Below are 18702 nucleotides of genomic sequence, written 5' to 3'. Positions count from 1 at the left end.
AATGAATAGTTTTCAGACAGCTCATCATATTTACCCCCAGCAATCTGAGCAGAGGTTAATATATAACTGGAAGTCGATGAAAAACACAGTTAAGCACATGGATCATGTGGGACTGCAGAAATACTGCTCTAAATCCAGATGTTACCTGAATTTGACGAAAGAAGTCCACATGTTCCTAGCAAGGGGACAACTGAAGTGACACGCATATCTGTAGATATGGATCATACAATCAGTTTCAATGGGGGATCTGCACCCCTAATTCAGGTGTTTTAGGTCTTCATTCAGACAGTGCAACTACCCATGACAACAAAATTAAGCAAGTACATAAGAATAACACCACATGGAAGGTAAAGCAAGGTGGACATTAAAGTGCTATTGTCATAAAAATGAAATTTAATTTAATTGTCTTAAATCTATAAAGCAGAAACCAAAGCACTGTGTTTCCTTTATACGGCATGAGGAGGATGAGGCATACAGATGATAGAAAATTATGCCATCATGTTCAAGATGTGGTCCAAAAGTTTCCACTAAGAATAATGGCACTTGTCAATCATTGACATTGATCTTGGTCACCTAAATGCGGGCTGTAAGAAAGCATCCATTTCCAACATGGGATTCACAGTCCTGACTCCCTCCCTGAAGAAGGCACCTGACCTACTATACAAATGAGTATAGAAACAGAAATAAGTTGGTGTCTCATTTTATGCAACAGCACAACAAATAAAGTTGTGGATATGAGACTCTTGGTTTCACTTCCCAACTGTGCATGAGTGGATTTGGTGTATAGCTCTCAACTCCCCATGCAGTGGGACAGACTTGTCAGAGACAGATATTCTCAGCACTCCTAAAGGTTTTTAAAATCCCAAAAAAGGCTCCGAGAGTCACTGCCTCTGAATAGGTAGAACTATGCAGAGCAAAGGCAGGGGAGAAGAAAGGTGCCTTGTGGCAATTTCACATAAAATAACAAAATAAATGCATTTAGGGTCTTGCAGCAAGGAAAAAAACTAGGTCCTCTCCCCAGCCTAATCACTAAGACAGAGTCATGGCCACATTCTCTGCTGAGCCCAATTACTCTTTAAATATGTCATGCACAGCAGCTTCAGCAGGAAGTGGGTAATCTGCAGTGTGTGTCCCAAAGGTGTGAACCTGCATTTGGCTCCTGACAGCCTCCAGGAGTTCAGGGGAAGGGCAGGGGATTCGTCAACCAGTCCGGAAGGTGCCTGAGCAGGGATGAAAGCTGACCACACAAGGAAGTTAAAATCTGAAAACACTGATACATATGGTGCAAAATGGAGTGTGATACTTTACATTTTTGACTCTCCATTCCAGAGAGTGGGACAGTCTGCACAGCTCCCCTGCCTCCCATGAGGAGCAACCATGGGCCAGGAAACCAACAGCCTGATGCTTCAGCGGGGAAGGGAGGCAATTGAAATTTCATTGTCCAGATTAGCTGGAGCACCCAGCACAGGTGCTCGACTTCATGGCTTTTGGAGTGGGCTGGAAGAACCCTGCACCATTTCCAGCGGTGCAGAAAAGTCTCTTGTTCACTGAGACCTGAGCCGCTACATGACAGAAATGTAACCATGAGCTATGCGCTCCACACCTGCATGCCATGATCAACTGGGCATGTTCTGATCCTACCAGAAAAAAACATAGCTCATGAGCTTAGATCATGAGCCTGCTGTCTTCTTGAAGAGGCACTTCTCCCACACCACGGGCAGCCAGAATTTCAATCCTTCAAGGTTCAAGTGAACCCTTGAACTTTACCACTAAAACAAGCACCTTCTTTCTTCAGCAACTCCACAGATATGCTCAGTTGTACATACAAGCCACATATATTTGTATGCAATTAACAGGGATGGAAAACAAGGTGCAATGCTGTAATATGCAAACACCACATCTGTATCTAGTTCTTTACAACAGGTTAAGTATTAAAAAAAAAAAAGCTGTCTAAACAAAACTGAATGAAGAATGGGTGCACAGCTACAGCATTTACAGAAAAAATGAGTCCTTGTTAGAAATGGAAAGAACACACACTGTGCAACTTGCAACTCATTTCATCTTCTTTGCAAATTGTATGTGCATCCACACATAATGCAGAAACTCCTGTGCACTGAGAAAATATTGGATTTCCCCATGAATAAACGTAAAAAGTTGAGGAAATCTCTTGCACATTAAAACCTGCATCCTGTACACATATTTCACTCTAAAAAGTAGGTCAAAGTCTCAAGTCTGTGTAAACATGATTCTCTTGGCTTACTAAGTTTAATGACAGTGATGCATCTTACTTCTCCAACTTGTTTTTTTTCCCTTTCTGAAATACAAAAAACACCAGTTCTATGAAGAGAAGTACAAATTATATTTTTTTCAATTCTTTCTCTTCATTTTTCTTCTTTTAAATGTAGTAAAAATTTGTCTTTCCCCATTAAAGCTTCCAGTCATAATTCTTCCTAACAATAACTTGCTGGTCAGTGCCTTTCAGCCTCCTTAAAACCCCCTTTAGCATACTAACAACATTTATAATGCTAACCTCCAAAGACTTCTGCATAAAGAAAGGTAATATCTAACCAAGGCAGTAACTGACCCTGCCAAAACTAGTAACTGACCCTTTTCCTTTTCTTTTGCAGATAGCAAAAATTTTTTCTCTTCATTCTGGTGAGATTTTTGTACATAATAAAAAAAAAAAATCCTGTTAGCTGTTGAGGACAGTTGAGTCACCAAATTCTCCCTAAATGAAAATAACTGCAACCAGCAGAGCTTTTTGCAGCCGCTGCCATGCCATACAGCTTCAGGGTGTCAGAATTGTTCAGTGAGAGCTACACATACAACAAAAAGGGGGAAAAAAGCCCTAAGAGAGTAAAGAAATACAAACTGTTATAAAGAACAATACATAATCTGTAGAAAATACTTCCTTTTTACTTACAAACATTCCAACTCCATTATCTAAAAGAGCATAAGAAACAGTGAGGTGGACTTTTGATAGGAAGAAAATCTACCTCACACAAGCTGTTTACAGCCACCTGCACAGAATCAGACAATGAAAAGGATGTAGAGCTATAAAACAAGAGTCATTTAAAAGAAGATAACTTTTTCTACCTGGTTTGGATGCCCTTCTTCGAATCCTCATTTTAGGTAAGGAAGGCCAAGAGTAATTAAAAGGTGAATCAGAGTCTGAGTCCATTTTTGTGCTAAATAAACAGAGAGCAGATTCCCAAAGTTGCACTTTGTTGTTCTCAATAGCAAGTCAAGCCTAAGAGTGATGTGAAATAAAGGAATGGACAAAGAAGGATCAAATTGCCCACTAAACACAGGGGAGGGAGAAGCTGTAAATGTTTGCTCTCTTCAGGCGTCCAGGCATGTAGACAGATCAGGCTGCAAATATCAAGGCAGAAGCAAGGAGGTTAAAGTATGAGCTGAGCTGTTGAATTGTGGTCCAGAGTTATTTGAAAGGTCACTGCGTGCCAATGAATCATTAACTCACCTTTCCATTTTGATGTAAATGAAAACAATAGAAGCAGAGTAAGGAATGAGAAAATACTTCTCAAAAGCAAACAAACTATTGCAAAGCTTTGTTTCCACGTTAAAAGTGGGGTTTAGAAGATCTCAAATTAAGGACAGGCAAAATGCTGGAATTAAAGAAGCCAAAGATTAACACCAAGCTAAGAGGACTAATCAATCTGCTGACTCTATATAAGTGCAGAGCAATACCCCTCCTCTCAGTGTTTATAACGCTGGCTGACTTTGGGATGTTGCAGCTGGAAAAGAAGAGATAACCCACTCAAAATCTGTTGCTCCCATCTTTTAAGCTCAAATGAGCTTAAAGCTTAAGTGTCATGAAGAAAGATTACACTTTCATTAGAGGAGCATTTTTTCCAATAATATTTAGTCTGCACAGTATATTTTCCTTCACACAGTCACCAAGTTAGACAGTGAATCATAAGGATTTTGTAGAGCTGGCACCTTTACAGCGCTGCTCTAACCTCACTGCAATGCACAATACAGCCAGTGACTAATTTACAACAAATCTTCCATTCAGTTCAGTCTCCCCGAACAACTTGTAGGCAATTAGTATTCAGTAGGAACTCATTATCCCTTCCCCCAACATCTTTACTCTACACAAATTACATGTTTTTTTAAACAGGCTCATATGTGGCTATACAAGAGCTAATACAAAAATAACATGTCCACTGTTTCTTAACCAACTCCAGCAAACATTTCTTTTAGCTACCCCACAATGTATGCAGTTTTGTATTCCACATAAAGGAGGAGAGGGAATGTGGATCAGCTTAAATGTCAGTTTTTGGAAGATGATGACATTTGAGCTTGTTAACATTCCTTACTTCAATTATTTTTCAGGCTGTTAAGGTCTGCAGCACTACTTCTGCATTATGTTTCAAGTGATTCCTTGATCCATATTTCAGTCAGAGATAACAGCGTATTTGTTGAAAGAAAATAATGCAATTCAAATGCAAATTTAATTCAAAACCCATTAGAAAAATATCTATCATATTTTCAGGGATAAAATAATTATATAAGCCCTTCATAAAGTGCACAAATTACATAAAACACAGTGGAAACACATCATTGTTCTACCCTTCCCTTTACTGAGGTTCTGCCAGCTTTGTTAGGCCTGAAAAGAATAATTCCCCCCAGACGCTGGAAGCCTTAGACTTTCACTTTAAATATTAGACACTTACATAGACTTTGTTTGATTGATATATATATATAATTAACAGCCCCAGGACTTACAGCAGACAATGGAAAATACAGGGAGGATATAAATCCTTGCTTTAATCATCCACTTCAAAATATCTCTACTCCCTGGAACGTCAGGTTAAATTGTACTGATAAGTCTCCTGGGCATACAGGAACGCAGGCACTGACGTACACCTTCCCATCTGCACACCACCCAGGGCACTTGCCTGCCTCCCATCATGGTCACAGTTTGAGAAAAGGAAAGGACAGCATATTTGTTGGATAACTTGTTCGCTTAAGGAATGTCTTCCCAACTGCCCCAACACAATAGACTTCCCCTCTACACAGCAATTCTCTTTACACAAGTGTACTCTCTTGCTCACTTGGTATATTTAATGCCAACCAGAATAAAAGTCTTCCTTTCAGACATGCACAAATGGCAGTGCTCCATGGACAAATAGTGGTTTAAGAGAGCGACGTTTTTTTTTTAAACGAGCTTTAAAATTTCTCACTTTTCAATTTTATCAACTATTCTTTTATTCTACTTTTTGAGAAGTGGTAAATTTTGCTTACTTCTGTAGTATCTCCATTTGTACATCTTTTCTGTAAATTAACCAATTCTGGCTTTTTTCACTTATACATTCAAGTAAACTTCCATTGGTCTTCCTGGACTTCTGTTTAGTCCAGGGAGGGATAACTAGAGCTGAACAAAACACCCACCATGCAGAAATGCACCCAGTGTATTTAATGGCATTAAAATATTTTACATGCCGAGACATTTACTTTGCTGAATGACCTCTGTACACTGCATAGATGTTTTCACTGACTGCTCAGTTGTTGTCTGCTCCCTCCCTTAAACCAGTTGCATTCATTTACAACATTCTAACACAAATGAGTAATTAAGGATTGTTAAACTATTTTTCAACAGCAGCCCTATTACACAATATTTGGAGAATCCATATACTAAATTTCCACAGTGATAAAAGCCTAATCATTTACTCCTGCCGTTTATCATCTATTTCTTGTCTAAGTTCTTAGGCTTTTCACCTGCTTACTGCAATCTTTCCTGAGCAGGATCTTGCATGGGAATTTGTCAATGGCAGTCTGAAAGTACAGATAAATTATCAACTTTAACCCCTGTTTCTGAGGGGTTAATTGAATATCACTCACATTACTTGCTCTGTTTGGGCCTTGCGAAAAATTTTTTTTTCCTTGTCTGTAAAACTCCTTTATACATCTGTGAAAGACATCATGCTGTTCTTTGCCACAAAAAAGGGCTTTGCCTTACAGTCTTTCACTAAAAATATTGTGCTTCCCCATTCTTGCACTTCGTAGGATCATCCAAACTCACTTTTCACCTTCCACTCTTCCTTTCCAAAGTTGGGGCATTTGCAAGCAGCTGCCACAGAGATCTGTCTGCTTACGAGATAAAAGGTGCTTTCTAGCTGAAAATTATTAACCTCACTTGCCACTGAAAAAATGTTTTCAATTATATATACCAAGGTATAGATGTGAAGATAATGACTAAATGGGGGGTTTGTGTGTACTAAGGCTAATGCTTTTGATAAATAATGTAATGCCTTAAATTCTTTCACCCAATGCTTGCCAAAACACATCCATAAAATCTAAATGTTTTTCAGAGATAGCACAGTCTATTGTTTATTGTCTGACCATTCCTGTGGCTTGTGGCAAGACGGAAGGAAGCAGAGCTATGTCACCAGCATCTGCAGTCTCTATGGAAAAGCACTGTTGCCTCCCCAGCACGCTCAGCAGACAGCACCATGCTACCAAGCAAGTGAGCTCCTCCTCCCCACACTGTTAAATCATGGGCTAGCAGCTCTATCTCTCAGGTAGATCAGAAGGAGACAACCCTGCTGGGCCTAGTGCACCTCCCCAGATTGAGAAGGGACAGAAAAGGGGGTTACCAACCCCAGAAATGGGGCTGGGGAAGGTCATTGTTGGTCACAGGTAGGATGAGAACTGCCTGAGCAACAGCCCTGCCAAAAACACCCTGCTCAGTTTGCTCTAGGTAGGGTCTCCCCTGCTATTAGAGATGAAATTGATTTGCCCCAGTTTGATTCTGCCCCACTCCCAGCAGGGCCTGCAATCTTTTTCCAAGGCACTGAGAAGGCTCTGACGAGGTAAGATGGCGTAGAAAGGGTTAGGTGACCTTCACCATCAGCCTCTGTGGTCCACAGGCATATGTGGCTTTCCTACCTTCTTCACTCCACTGTTCTTACTAATTAGAGCATTTCTTCCCACAGAGAGGATCAGTCAATGTACCTGGACAAACTATCTGCATTACCCCACATTAGAGTTAACAATCATGTTGAAATCTCAGCAAATGTGAACTAAAGGCAATTAAAAGCAAAACACTGCCAACCAGATCCTACACACCAAGCACCCTCCAGCTCTAATACTCTTTCCATCTGCCCCCAAAAATGATGAGATGGTTGTGCAGACAAGAGCTGGCAACAGCCTCATAGGTCCTGTAGGATGGTTTGTCACATACAGCTTTTACCACCTTGCTTTTTTACTGCTTTTACCACCTCGCTTCTCTGCCAAAGACCTAGGTATTTCTTACGAAAATTTTATACAGGAATAGTCAGAAAAACTTTGCCACATCGCTATTCTCTCCCCCTTCCTTTCCCAAATCATTGACAAAGTGATCACTGAAAAACACAGAACCAAGCCCAGATCCTTAAGATCTTAGTAGATGACGTCCTCCACTTGTTTTTACCATGTTCCTTATTGCTAAATTTCTTACGAGTGATTCATATATTTAGTTTGAGGAAGTGGTCCATTATTTTCCTGTTTTGTGAACAGAAGCCTCCCACGAGTAACATGACAGTTTGGGATTTAAACTGTTCAGCAGCAGATCCCAAAAGATCCAGGCAAGCAGTCACTTGCCCATCATCACTGCCCGACATTATGGTAGTATTTGGTGGATCCCATCTCCCTCAGTAACAACCTGTGGCAGGCTACCCATCCTGCATCGCCTGGAGGGTAATAGCTCTGGGAATGGCATGGAGCAGGGCAGGTGAAGGAGGAACGGGGTTTCTTGTACTGCCTGCAAAGAGACTCACTGAATGGGTCAGGTTGGATAGGACCACAGTGGGTCATCTGGTCCAATTTCCCTGCTCAAGTAGGGTCACCCTAGAGAACATGGCACAGGATTGCATCCAGATGGTTCCTGGATATCTCTAGTGAGGAAGACTCCACAGCCTCTCTGGGCAATCTGTTCAGTGCTCAGTCACCTGCACAGTAAATAAGTTCTTCAGAAGGCAGAACTTCTTATGCATCAGTTTCTGCCCATTGCCTCTTGTCCTATTGCTGGGCACCACTGAGAAGAGCCTCACTCCATCCTCTTGACGCCCACCCTTCAGGTATTTATACACATTAATGAAGTACACACCTGCTTTCTACTATTTCAACCCTGATGAAGCCACAGGTTTGAACAGGGTGAAGGATCATTTGCATTCAGCATTGCATGATGTCTTCCTCTAACTGCAACTTTAAAGCAGCAAATTTTGCACACCCAGAAAAGCACACTCCTGGGTGAATTAGGTATCACACCTAGCCACATTCTGACATGAGATTAAATGGCCCTGACCCCCAGCCCACAAACCTCCCATTCACACATCCGCTCACACTCCATTCTTCACTCTTCCATTCAAATAGCTGATGACAAAACTCACCCACATTAGTGACACCTTTTTCCTTAACAAGTGTCTTCTATAGGTGTTGCATAGACAGATAACAGAAATATTAATGAAAAATACAATGTAACAAACAGTACTATAAATTTGGGTCAATTTTTCATTGACTTATTTGTGGAATTTCTTGGGACACTAACCTGGAAAGGAACACAGAACAGCTGCTGCCTTCACAGACACTCTGCTGGGAGCAGCAGATCACCCTACAGTCTCTGAAAATGCTGTTCTACAGAGAACAAGTTTACTGAAACACTCTACAGTCATGGCAGGCTGCAGGAAAAGTGGAGACAGTTTGTATGCACTACTTTCTGGAATGCTTTAAGCTAGACTGCCAGTTCAAGAGTTTTTCTGCTTCACTGTACTTACTTCCACATGGATATACGCTTTTATCAACCCCAGACAAGGCACATAGGATCACAGTATTACAGCATACCATTCAGACTGAGAGAAGACCATGCTATCTAAACTTGTAATTACCTCCTTACTATTCCCCAGCAGGTATATTTCTAATTGTAATGTGAATTATTAAATGAATTGTTAAGACCGTTCCCTTAATGCTTTCTTCAAAATCAGGGTGACAACTACAGTTAGAACAGCTATAATGAGAATAATGCTTTCATGCTAAAAAGATCTTTGCGATATTCAGTGAATTATGCATTATCCAACTAAGAGCTAGCAGTTATAGGTATCTTTTTTGAAAAGTAACTGTTAGTAAGTGGTGGTACTTAAAATTTTGTTTCTTCGATAAACTAAAAAGCAGCATATCTTTAAAAAATTAAGAGAAACAGCTTTGCAAAAACTATACTAGTGCTACAAGATCCTTGGAAATCATCCATCAGACTGGGATAAAGAAAGGCTCAAAATCTTTACAAAAGAGAGGCAAAAACATGACCTCTGCCTAATCCTGCATAAGTGTAACTCCAAAGATCCTGTGGGCATGCACACTGCATTATCTCGGGCTTTGTCTCAAACTCTTCATATTGTCCAGTTCACTGTCCTGCTGTCAGGATTTCACAGCGTTCCTCCAACTCAGACCTTTCTGATGTCTGGTTCGTGACTGATGGCAGATATTAACTTTTTTTTTCCTTTTTATACAACACCAAGTTCACTCTAGGGTAACAAGCAAGCTCACTTTAGGATAACAAGCTCATTAATACTACTTTCACGTGACAGCGGTCAGTATGCCCTGACCCTTGAAACAACCTCTAAGCACTTCCAACAAAGTACATAAAGAAATAATTTGCCTAAATGCTCTCCTTGACCAGTATCTATTCACATCAAAAGACTAGCTGGGATATACCGCACAAATGTGGATGGAAAGCTCGTTGTTTTTTTCCAATACCCTGATGAAAAGCTCCCTTGAGTTTATTTGCAAAAGCTTGAGAACTAAGGGGCTAGTCTTCCTGGTTTCGGTTCCATGGAGGCCTGGGCAAGCAGCAATTGGGAGGATACACATCTCCTCATGCGAAAGCAAACCCAGGTTTTACTTGGACCTCGCTCCTACTAAAGCTGTGCCAATGACTTAGTTGTTGCATCTACACTCACACTGGCAGCCTCTGATGCCAAAAAGTTCACCAAAGAACGATCTAATTAAATATTCAATTTTCTATGTTTCAGTGAAGACTTCAGGGGAAGGCTGCCTCTCAAGGAGGAGGAAAGCTAAGAAATGTTTTCTTGTGTGTACTTTCAAGACTACAACTTGTTTTTTTCACAATGTATTTCTGGATTGTATTTCACATTTAAAGAATAACTTGACATTAGATATATTCCACATTGTTTATTTATGTTAACATGAAATGAAACTGGGCACAAGACAAGCAAAAAAGCTTATGTAAACATGGGGGGGGAATGGGAGCCTCTTTTTGAAGGATTATTTTGTTGAGCAAATTTGTTTGGGATTTCAGGCAGAGGAAGAGAACAAGTTCTGGGAAGGCAGACAGCATATGTTTGTAGCTTGTTCATTTTTCTTGCCGCCTTTCTTTTGAGATTAACTTGAATTATAATGTCTCAGAAAATCAAGAGTGGAGGAAACCCCAACAAACAAGAACAAGTTTGTTTTAGTGCCTAATGTTGCTTCTTCCAGATTTCTCCACAGCTTTTTAATTAAGCTCAGTTCAGGCTCACATCCCAGGAAGACTTTACTTCCCACATCTTCTGTAGCTCTTAACTATTTGGCAGTCTTCAAATAACTATTTAGTTGTTTATAGACACTCAAAAAAAAAAAAAGAAAAGGATAATTTTTATCTATTGAAATAAACTACTGTTACATTTAAATGTTGTTTAAAGGTTGTTGCTAGCAGTACTCTGACAGATCAACCCCAAGTTAAGTCTCCCTAGTGAGAGGAACCATGCAAAGGTTTTGCAAAAGTAGAAGCAGTAGCATAAAGATGTCAAAGCTGCAGCCCAAAAGGGCAGAGTACAACTGCCACAGTCATTAGCTGCAGCAGTAACCCTGCAGTTTTCTTCTGTTATTATTTTTCTCTGCAACTTTCATATCATCTACCCTTTGCCTAAAAATGAGTTTTTAAAAAGCATCCTTTACCACAAACTGAGCTTCTGTGGCACAACCAGTCAGAGTATTTGCACATCTCCAATCACCCAAGTACTGCAGTGCCTCTTTATTACCTTGCTCTCTATGCTCCTACTTCTTTCAAGTGAAAAACTGAGTTACAGAGGAAAGACAAATGACATACCCAAAGTCTTGCTGTAAATCCATTAAGGAGAGAAACTGAAGCAAAAGTATGCAGTTCCTGGACTAGAGATGCTATGCTGGATCACCCAGCCTCTCCCAAAGCATACATAAGGGAACAATAGGATTGAAAGCTGCCAGAAAAATACAAAAATGACCACGAAGAAAAAATCTGCATAGCCTGAATCACAGGATTCTTGCAACTGTCTCAGATAGGCAACACTTAACAGGTAATGTTCACTATTATCTATCAATAACCATTAAATTATTTCCTATAGTTCTACTGTCAATATAACCACACTTGATTCAAAATACGTCCAGAAAAAACCCTCAAAAGCAAACAAACACCAACAAAAGGAGCAAAAGATATGACAGCAGTAAGTACAAAAAAAATAATAATTTTACAGACCTAACAAAAACTGCACAAAGGTAGGACTCGAGGCAGCAGGACTATGTTTTTTTTCTATCACAAAAAAATCAAACCAAACCAACAAACAAAACACAAAAAATCAACCAACCAACCAAACAAAAAAACCCCACCACTCTGAAGTCTTACCAACCATACTGAGGAATATAATCAAAAAAGAGAACAAAACAGCAACATCAAAACCAGATTTTTCTGCAGATTACAGTACAGCCCCACTGATTTACAGAGAAGATCATTATGATCATTATGTTCTGTTCCTTAAACTGATCCGTGGTTAAACTGGGATTTCTGTGGAACCATGAAAATCAAAGGGCAGACTCTACTAAAAATGTTTTGTAGCTGCCTGGTCACATAGAGTGAACTGCCAAAAATTTGGCATGGGTAATTTTATCTCTCACAAACATGGCTTGCAGAAGTCTTTCACCACTGGCAGAGCAAACAGAATAGATTAAGACAGACACCACTAGGTCACTGGCGCTGTAACTAGGAGATCAGGGAAAATATTTTGGAAAATTATCATCATCCTGCCTTCCAGAAGTTTAAGGGGGGGAAAAAAAAGTTGTATGTACTTGGAGGAAAAACAAGTTAGGGGGTTAGATTTCTCTTATCAGAAAAGAAAAACTTTTGCAGCTTTATAATGGTCTGTTGGGCATCCACTTTCCAAACCAGCCAGGCAAAACAGGAAGGAATTATAAATGTTTAAAAACACATACCCAGCTCACACTGCCACACGCCCAACAGTAACAGCATTCATTTGTCACCTCCTAGACTCTCTTTCAAAATGTACAAGGTTGCTGAGTCTGAGGATGACAATGTCTGGCAATAATACATATGGCATAACATTGAAAGGAAAAGAAATCCTTTTTTGTGTGTGTTTTCCGCTTATTTCTTTTATTCATTCTCTCCAACTAGATATTGGGTTTCTCTCAGTGTTTCTCTCAATGCTTCCCTTTAATGAAAAAGAAAAAGTGTTGGGATTTTTTTGGGTTTGGTTTGGTTTTTTTCTCTCTTGTAAACATAAAACAGATCTCTAACTATTTTCAAAGGAGACCGAGAGAGGGGAGAGAACATGGCCAGTGTGATCAGCACTGAGATGTCTCCGTACAGCCTCCTGTTTAGCATGGTCTAGCAGCCTGTTGTGCCCCACTCCTATTGCTTCCATTCTTGAATACTGCAAAACCAAAATCCATCATATTCTTGGCATCTTATTGGCCCATCACACTCACAGGGCTGGGATTCCAGGGGCTCTCCAAAGATCCTGGAGGATAAGAAACCTCCTGCACAAATAATTGAACTACAGTTCTCAAAACTGAACTACAAGTCTAACTACTAAATCTGATGCCTAGGGCAGCCAGGTCCCAACACAAAGATGAAGAAGACAAGGAGCAAGGAGAGTTGTGCCCTTTTAGCATCCGACTAAATGTTGCAAGCACCCTGTGCAAAGATAATCCCCAGACTTTTCTGAGTGTGGGGAAAGAGCCATAACAGTCAAGATGCTTGAAAGGGCAATCTGAGGAAGAGAGCAGAAACAGGAGAGTCCTTCCAGGAGCCACTACTTCTTCAAAGGTCCCTGCCAACAAAAACCATTCCATGACAACACTGATTCTTGGAACAGAATCTAAAAGCAAAAGCCACATGGAAAAAGAAGTGAGAAACAGAAGTGGGGGACTTTGCACCCATTCAAAGAGCATTCACATTGTCACTCTTAGAAGTCCTCTTTAATTTACACATCCAGCTGCTAGTGAGATTCCAGAGTTTGCTTGTTTCTATTCATTCTTTTTCATTCAAACCGCCTTAGCTGCTTTCTCTCTTCCTCTCCCCCACTGACAACTATTTCTTTTTCTTTCCTTATCCCCGACTGTGTGCTTTTCTGCCAAAAACACTGCCATTTAACAACGCTGCCAAACGAACATTTTTTTAGAAATAGTTCAAAACAATCCAGGGTAAGGGAACCATGATATTTAGCAATAAGGTTAAACGAGTCAGGTTAGAATATATGCTCATTTTTACAGTCAAAACAAACCAGTAAAACCAGCTCTGGACAACTTACAAATTTCTGGCTATCATCAAACTCTATATCCATCCTTCTTCATCCTCCCCACTTCCACTTTTTATTGCACACCCAACAGCCCAGTTACCTCCCAGCCTGCACTTCAGCCCCATCAGATCTCATACACAGTATTGACTGGAAGCCCTCCAGGCCCTGCTGAAGTCAATAGCAAAATCCCACTGGATATCTCTGTGATGAGTGTTTTGACCAATTTGAGTACGCACCCAGTGGGCGAGGAGGGCCCAGGGTGCAACCAGCAGCAAGTCCATGCTCCAACCCCCACACAGGACAGCCAAATTTTCGGTTACAGTGCCTTCTAGAACAAGTAGAACTAAATTTCACTGCAGCTTTTCCACAAACGACTTCTTAATTGTAGTATAAAGTAATTAGAATTTAGGGTAGAGACAGAGAGTTGGTTCTTTTTCATACAGGAATTACAACAAGGAATTCTCCTTAGTTTAATACAAGATGATCCTGTGCTCAGGACACATTTCATATACACAGGTGCATAACCAGATACATGTGTATTTACACATTTATGTATATATTTATAATTTTATTTATATATAACTAAGACACCTAAGAAAATATATTTAAATCAAGTTTTAAGCACCTAAATCTTGTCCATGTCATAGGCAAATTCACCATTCTTTTTTTACCAAAAATCTCCTCTGAGAATATACACTCTACCACTCCTAACATTATGAACTGTGGCCAGAGTCACTTGCTCGGGATCCCAGAGGACTCGGGATCTGATGCAGCTGCCCACCATCAGAGAACAAGCATCAGAGAACAAGCTGGTCTGAAGCCAGAGGACCTGGCTCCTGTTCCAGCTGTCACAAGCAATGCTGTGCAAATAACGCCTTAGAAGGAAAAGGCATTTCAGGGGCAAGAAGAAAGAAGTATCAGCTATAATTTCAGGGTGGAGAACTTCCACTCTGTCAGCTTCTAAGCTACCGTATGTTCTGTGCAGATGGTATAAATGGAGCAGAGACTGAAGCAAATGTGGCTTTCAGATTAACAAACCATAATCACCCCCAAGTGGCTCCCTCCTACACTGAGATACAGGCCAATCCTTTCGGTCTTGCTTGACAAAAGAGATTTGAACATACGGGCACTAACATCTCACATACATCACATTATGGAGCAAGACAGGACTTCTTTCCTTGTGACACTTTGAGGATAGTGTCCTATTCTCAAAAGCACCAAAGTTAGGCTAATTGTGAATATTGATATTTTTGCTACTAGCCCCAATTCCCTTATGTAGCTCTCATATTCTCTGGCTGGGACAGTGAGACAAGCAGTGAGACAAAACGATTAAATGGCTGGAGTACAAGTATTTGCCATAATAACTAAAAAACTTGATTAATAGATGCTGATTTTACTGAGATAACTATCTGTCAGCTTCTTATCTTATGTCTACATCAGTTCATTTCCCTCTAACATATGCCACCCCCATTCACGCACATATATCCCACCCTTTCTGCACACGCAGAGCAAATCTTCATTTTGCAGCACCAAAGTCTGTGTACAGGCTGTCTGAATGCCACCATTTGGGCTGCTCTTTCTGAGCTCAACACCGAACCACAGGCCAGTGATGTCAGTCTCTGCCTGGCACAGCAGCTCCCACTAGCAGAGCTTAGTTACTCATCATCTTTTTCCATCTCGTGCTTCTCATGAGCTGATGTTTGCATATTGCTCTTGGAGCTTTCCGCAAAACCTGAAAACACCTTTCCAGCTGAGTTACAGTCTCTAAATGTACTGTTTATATTGGCTATATGTACTGGCTATATTCTCCTACCAGCCCCACAACTCACTGTTGCATCAAAACATTTCCACATGCTTCGTTTCACCTTCAGTCACATACATGGCTTTATCAGACAGTATTTTCAAGACTGTTGTTGCTACAACAGCTAATATACTACTGAAAAATCCTGGTATCATGATACTGTTGGATACACCACCAATGTATGCTAGAGACAGTTTGAAAGATGCTCCCCCACCGACATAGATATAATTGATTGATCCTTTGCCAAGTTAGGCTGCAATGTCAATTACCTTAACCTCTTTTAAAGAAATTGCCTTGTGTGTAATTGGCATCACAGTATGCTTTTAGAAGTCAAAATTATTAATTCTTTCTTACCAATGCCCAACAAGACATGATCTTCGTTTTCTTTCAAAGGAACCACATAGTCTTGGAAAGGCTAGGAACAGAAAACTTGAGCTCTATCTTTGAAGACAAATAGTTGTATTTGTGTTTAGCTGTAAGCTGTCCTATAGGCTTTCAGAATTTAGTTCAAACACTGTCAAGCAGCAGCCACTTCATTTTAGCCATTTTCATAAATGCAACTGACATGGTATGTTACTTCCAGACTCTAACATATGCACCACAAACTTCAATTTTCAGCCTGTTTTCTTACAAGTTTAATTGTACTCTGACTAGCCAATATACTGTGCTTTGGAGGAAACAGCAATGTGTTTCTAAGATGCCTATTTCCAGTGCCTGATCTGCTCACATCTGTCACAGTTCAGTTCATGCTTTACAAAGTCAGCTACAGCCTTTCTGCTAGATCAAAACAAGAGGCAGTCAATACAGAACCAGAATCTTTTCCCCTAACAAGGTTGTTCAGCTACAACACTCTGCTCCAATATACACTTTCAACATAGACACCAAAAATGAGTGCATACTGCAGAGAAACACGTGAATCTCGAACAAATGGATCAATCTTCCACACAGGTGGTAATTAAAATTAAAAACAAGAAAAAAACCAAAACAAACCAAACAAAAACCTTACAGTCATCACCACATTTATAGAAATGACCTAACAAAAGTGTCACTCAGCAATATTTCACTAAATTCAAACATTTAAAAAAAAAAAAGAAAAAGCAGCAGTCACTTGGCATTGAGAAATCTTCACCAAATTTTCCAGATTTGATCAGATTTTGTTTCTCTTAATTACTGAATTACTATTTTAGTGTCATACCCAGGTAATAATCAAGCTGCTGCTTTAACAGGTGATTAAAAAATACCAAGACCAAGATCTTCTGGTTTTGTAAACAGATACCTATAAACAAAAAGCAGAATATAATACTAGAGATCAAATATGACTGACTAACTGTAATGGAACTTCTCACATATATTCTCTCCCAAAACTCTTTAGATACCTCCAAGAAGCCAACAATGGGACCTGCCATATTTTTTACATCAAGCATTTTTCCCACTAAAGTCCAGTTAAGGACTCACAGTTACCCACAAGGTCTCTCTCAGAGACTAACTGCTCAGATGTAATAAACCATGCTGTCTCAAGGATGAAGCACTGCAATTTGTCAGCCAGCTGCTGATTAACCCCCACACGCTCAGAAAACCAACAGTTCCAGTGCTGTGCCTCACACCAACACTGCTGAGCAGATGAGCTCTGCTTTTCTTCTGCAGGGGTTTCATGCAGTTTTTCTGAAATTAGACCTCGTATTTTTAACCCCAAAAAGTAAAAAAAATAAAAAATCACTTCTGTCAGTTTTTTTCTTCCTCCCCGCCCCCCTTTTTTATGGTTTCTTTGAAGGGCTGTGGGGAAGGACACAGTATATGCCAAAAAAATCCCCCATGCTTTCCAAGTTTTGCTCAAATGTACCCTGAAGGACTACTGTGAAACAGCAAAGAGGAGTAATCTGGCTACCTGGTTACAGGAATGCAAATGAACAAAAGCATCACTCAGGCTTTCAGGAACACATTATCTAGTAAATCTATTTTAAATAATGAAATTTATTCAGAAAACAGAAAAAAAAAAAAGGCACAAACTACAGAATTACCACCTTATTTCACTTTTTATGCTGCATCCTCACTGGATTATATTTCACTCCATGTATTTGAATTTAATTAAGTTGCTATGGGAGTTCACCACTAAGCCAGCAGCACCACCTTACACTGACCCACTGCTTTCATGACTGCATTTCACAAGAAGCAAAATACTGCTATAGCAACCTCCTCTCGATAACAGCTCAGGGCTTCTGATAGCATTGTGTTCTAAAGGTCTGCTGATCTTGACTTTAGAAGCGAGTGGTTGCTACTTCTAGGAATGGCAGCAGTTTTGAAATCTGAGGGGGATACTTTCATGATATGAATATGCCAAAATAAAGTCCTGAGCTTAGCAGTCACTTTATAAAGGAGAATGTAACTGAGAACATAGCAAAAAGTGCAGTCATTTCATAAAATTTCTGCTTCTAGAAGCAACAATTTTAACTCAATCTCAAACAAAGGGTTTTTTGATCTCCTGAATGCTGGCCGGTGGAGAGTGTAAACCAAGCTACTAGTTACCAGTAATCACCATTCACGTTTTTTTTAGGTTTTTTGATTTGGTGGTAGCTAGAGAGAAGTCTTGTTTACAGAAATATGGTAACCTATGACAATATTAAAATGCAAGAAGATGAAAAACTTCATTGCCTAACAGTGTACAGACAGTAGTTACAGGCTTCTTATGTCTACAAGTAAATAACAAAGTGCAAGTATGCTTACTACCATTTGTTTGTATAGGTCCTGAATAGTAACAAAACGTGGCATGTTTTTCCTGCTGTTGAATTGAAATGTATTTTCTTTTTAAAACTAGGCACAAAATAAGTCTGATGCATGAAGGCACAAAAGCGTATAGCTTCCACAGAAAACACATATAGGTGGGTGTGCCTATGCCACTATCTGTGCCAAATATCTTTGCTGCTCATCCTCTATGAGAAAAGTATTTGGCAAAGAGGATGAGCAGCTTAACAACCAGAATCCAAAATGAGAGTAGACATCCTGAACTGTCAATTCTCTTTCTGGGCAATGAATATTCACTGATGTTTGCACTCTGCTTGCATCAAGTCAGACTGAATTAAAACTGCTTTTTTGAAAAATATTGAAGTAATCATCACCTAGGAGTCACACTGGTCAAGCTACTACCACATATAGTGTTACCAATGCAAGCCATTCACTTTCTATCCCCAAGATGCAGCATAAAGATCACGCTGGTCAGAGCACAGCTCTCAGATGAACACCCAGAATCAATGCATTTACACACTGTGTCACCAAAGTCATTCACAAACCTCATATGATAAATAGTCACTTACACTTACAATAACAGATGTAATTGCTAAC

General features: G+C 39.9%; 1 protein-coding gene across 4 annotated transcripts in view; it reads right to left on the bottom strand.

Annotated features, from left to right (window-relative positions):
* The window catches only part of ARHGEF28 (Rho guanine nucleotide exchange factor 28), a 113183-nt gene that overhangs the window by 59278 nt on the left and 35203 nt on the right, over positions 1–18702 (bottom strand). For 2 of the 4 annotated variants that reach the window (XM_039384545.1, XM_027709986.2), the window contains exon 1: positions 3097–3268. The exons of 1 other annotated variant lie outside the window; for it this stretch is intronic. In XM_039384545.1, coding sequence (XP_039240479.1) covers positions 3097–3181 — 85 coding nt within the window. In that variant the 5' untranslated portion in view covers positions 3182–3268. Of the gene's footprint in view, positions 1–3096; positions 3269–15720; positions 15769–18702 lie in introns of those variants that run through there. One more of the 4 variants, XM_039384547.1, reaches the window with a different exon arrangement.

This window comes from Pipra filicauda, unplaced genomic scaffold, assembly GCF_003945595.2.
Source record: "Pipra filicauda isolate LSUMZ 115617 unplaced genomic scaffold, ASM394559v2 scaffold35_size7292922_pilon, whole genome shotgun sequence".
Classification (NCBI taxonomy): domain Eukaryota; kingdom Metazoa; phylum Chordata; class Aves; order Passeriformes; family Pipridae; genus Pipra; species Pipra filicauda.
The sequence above is the reverse complement of the archived record's forward strand: the minus strand, read 5'-3'. Positions and strand labels throughout refer to the sequence as shown.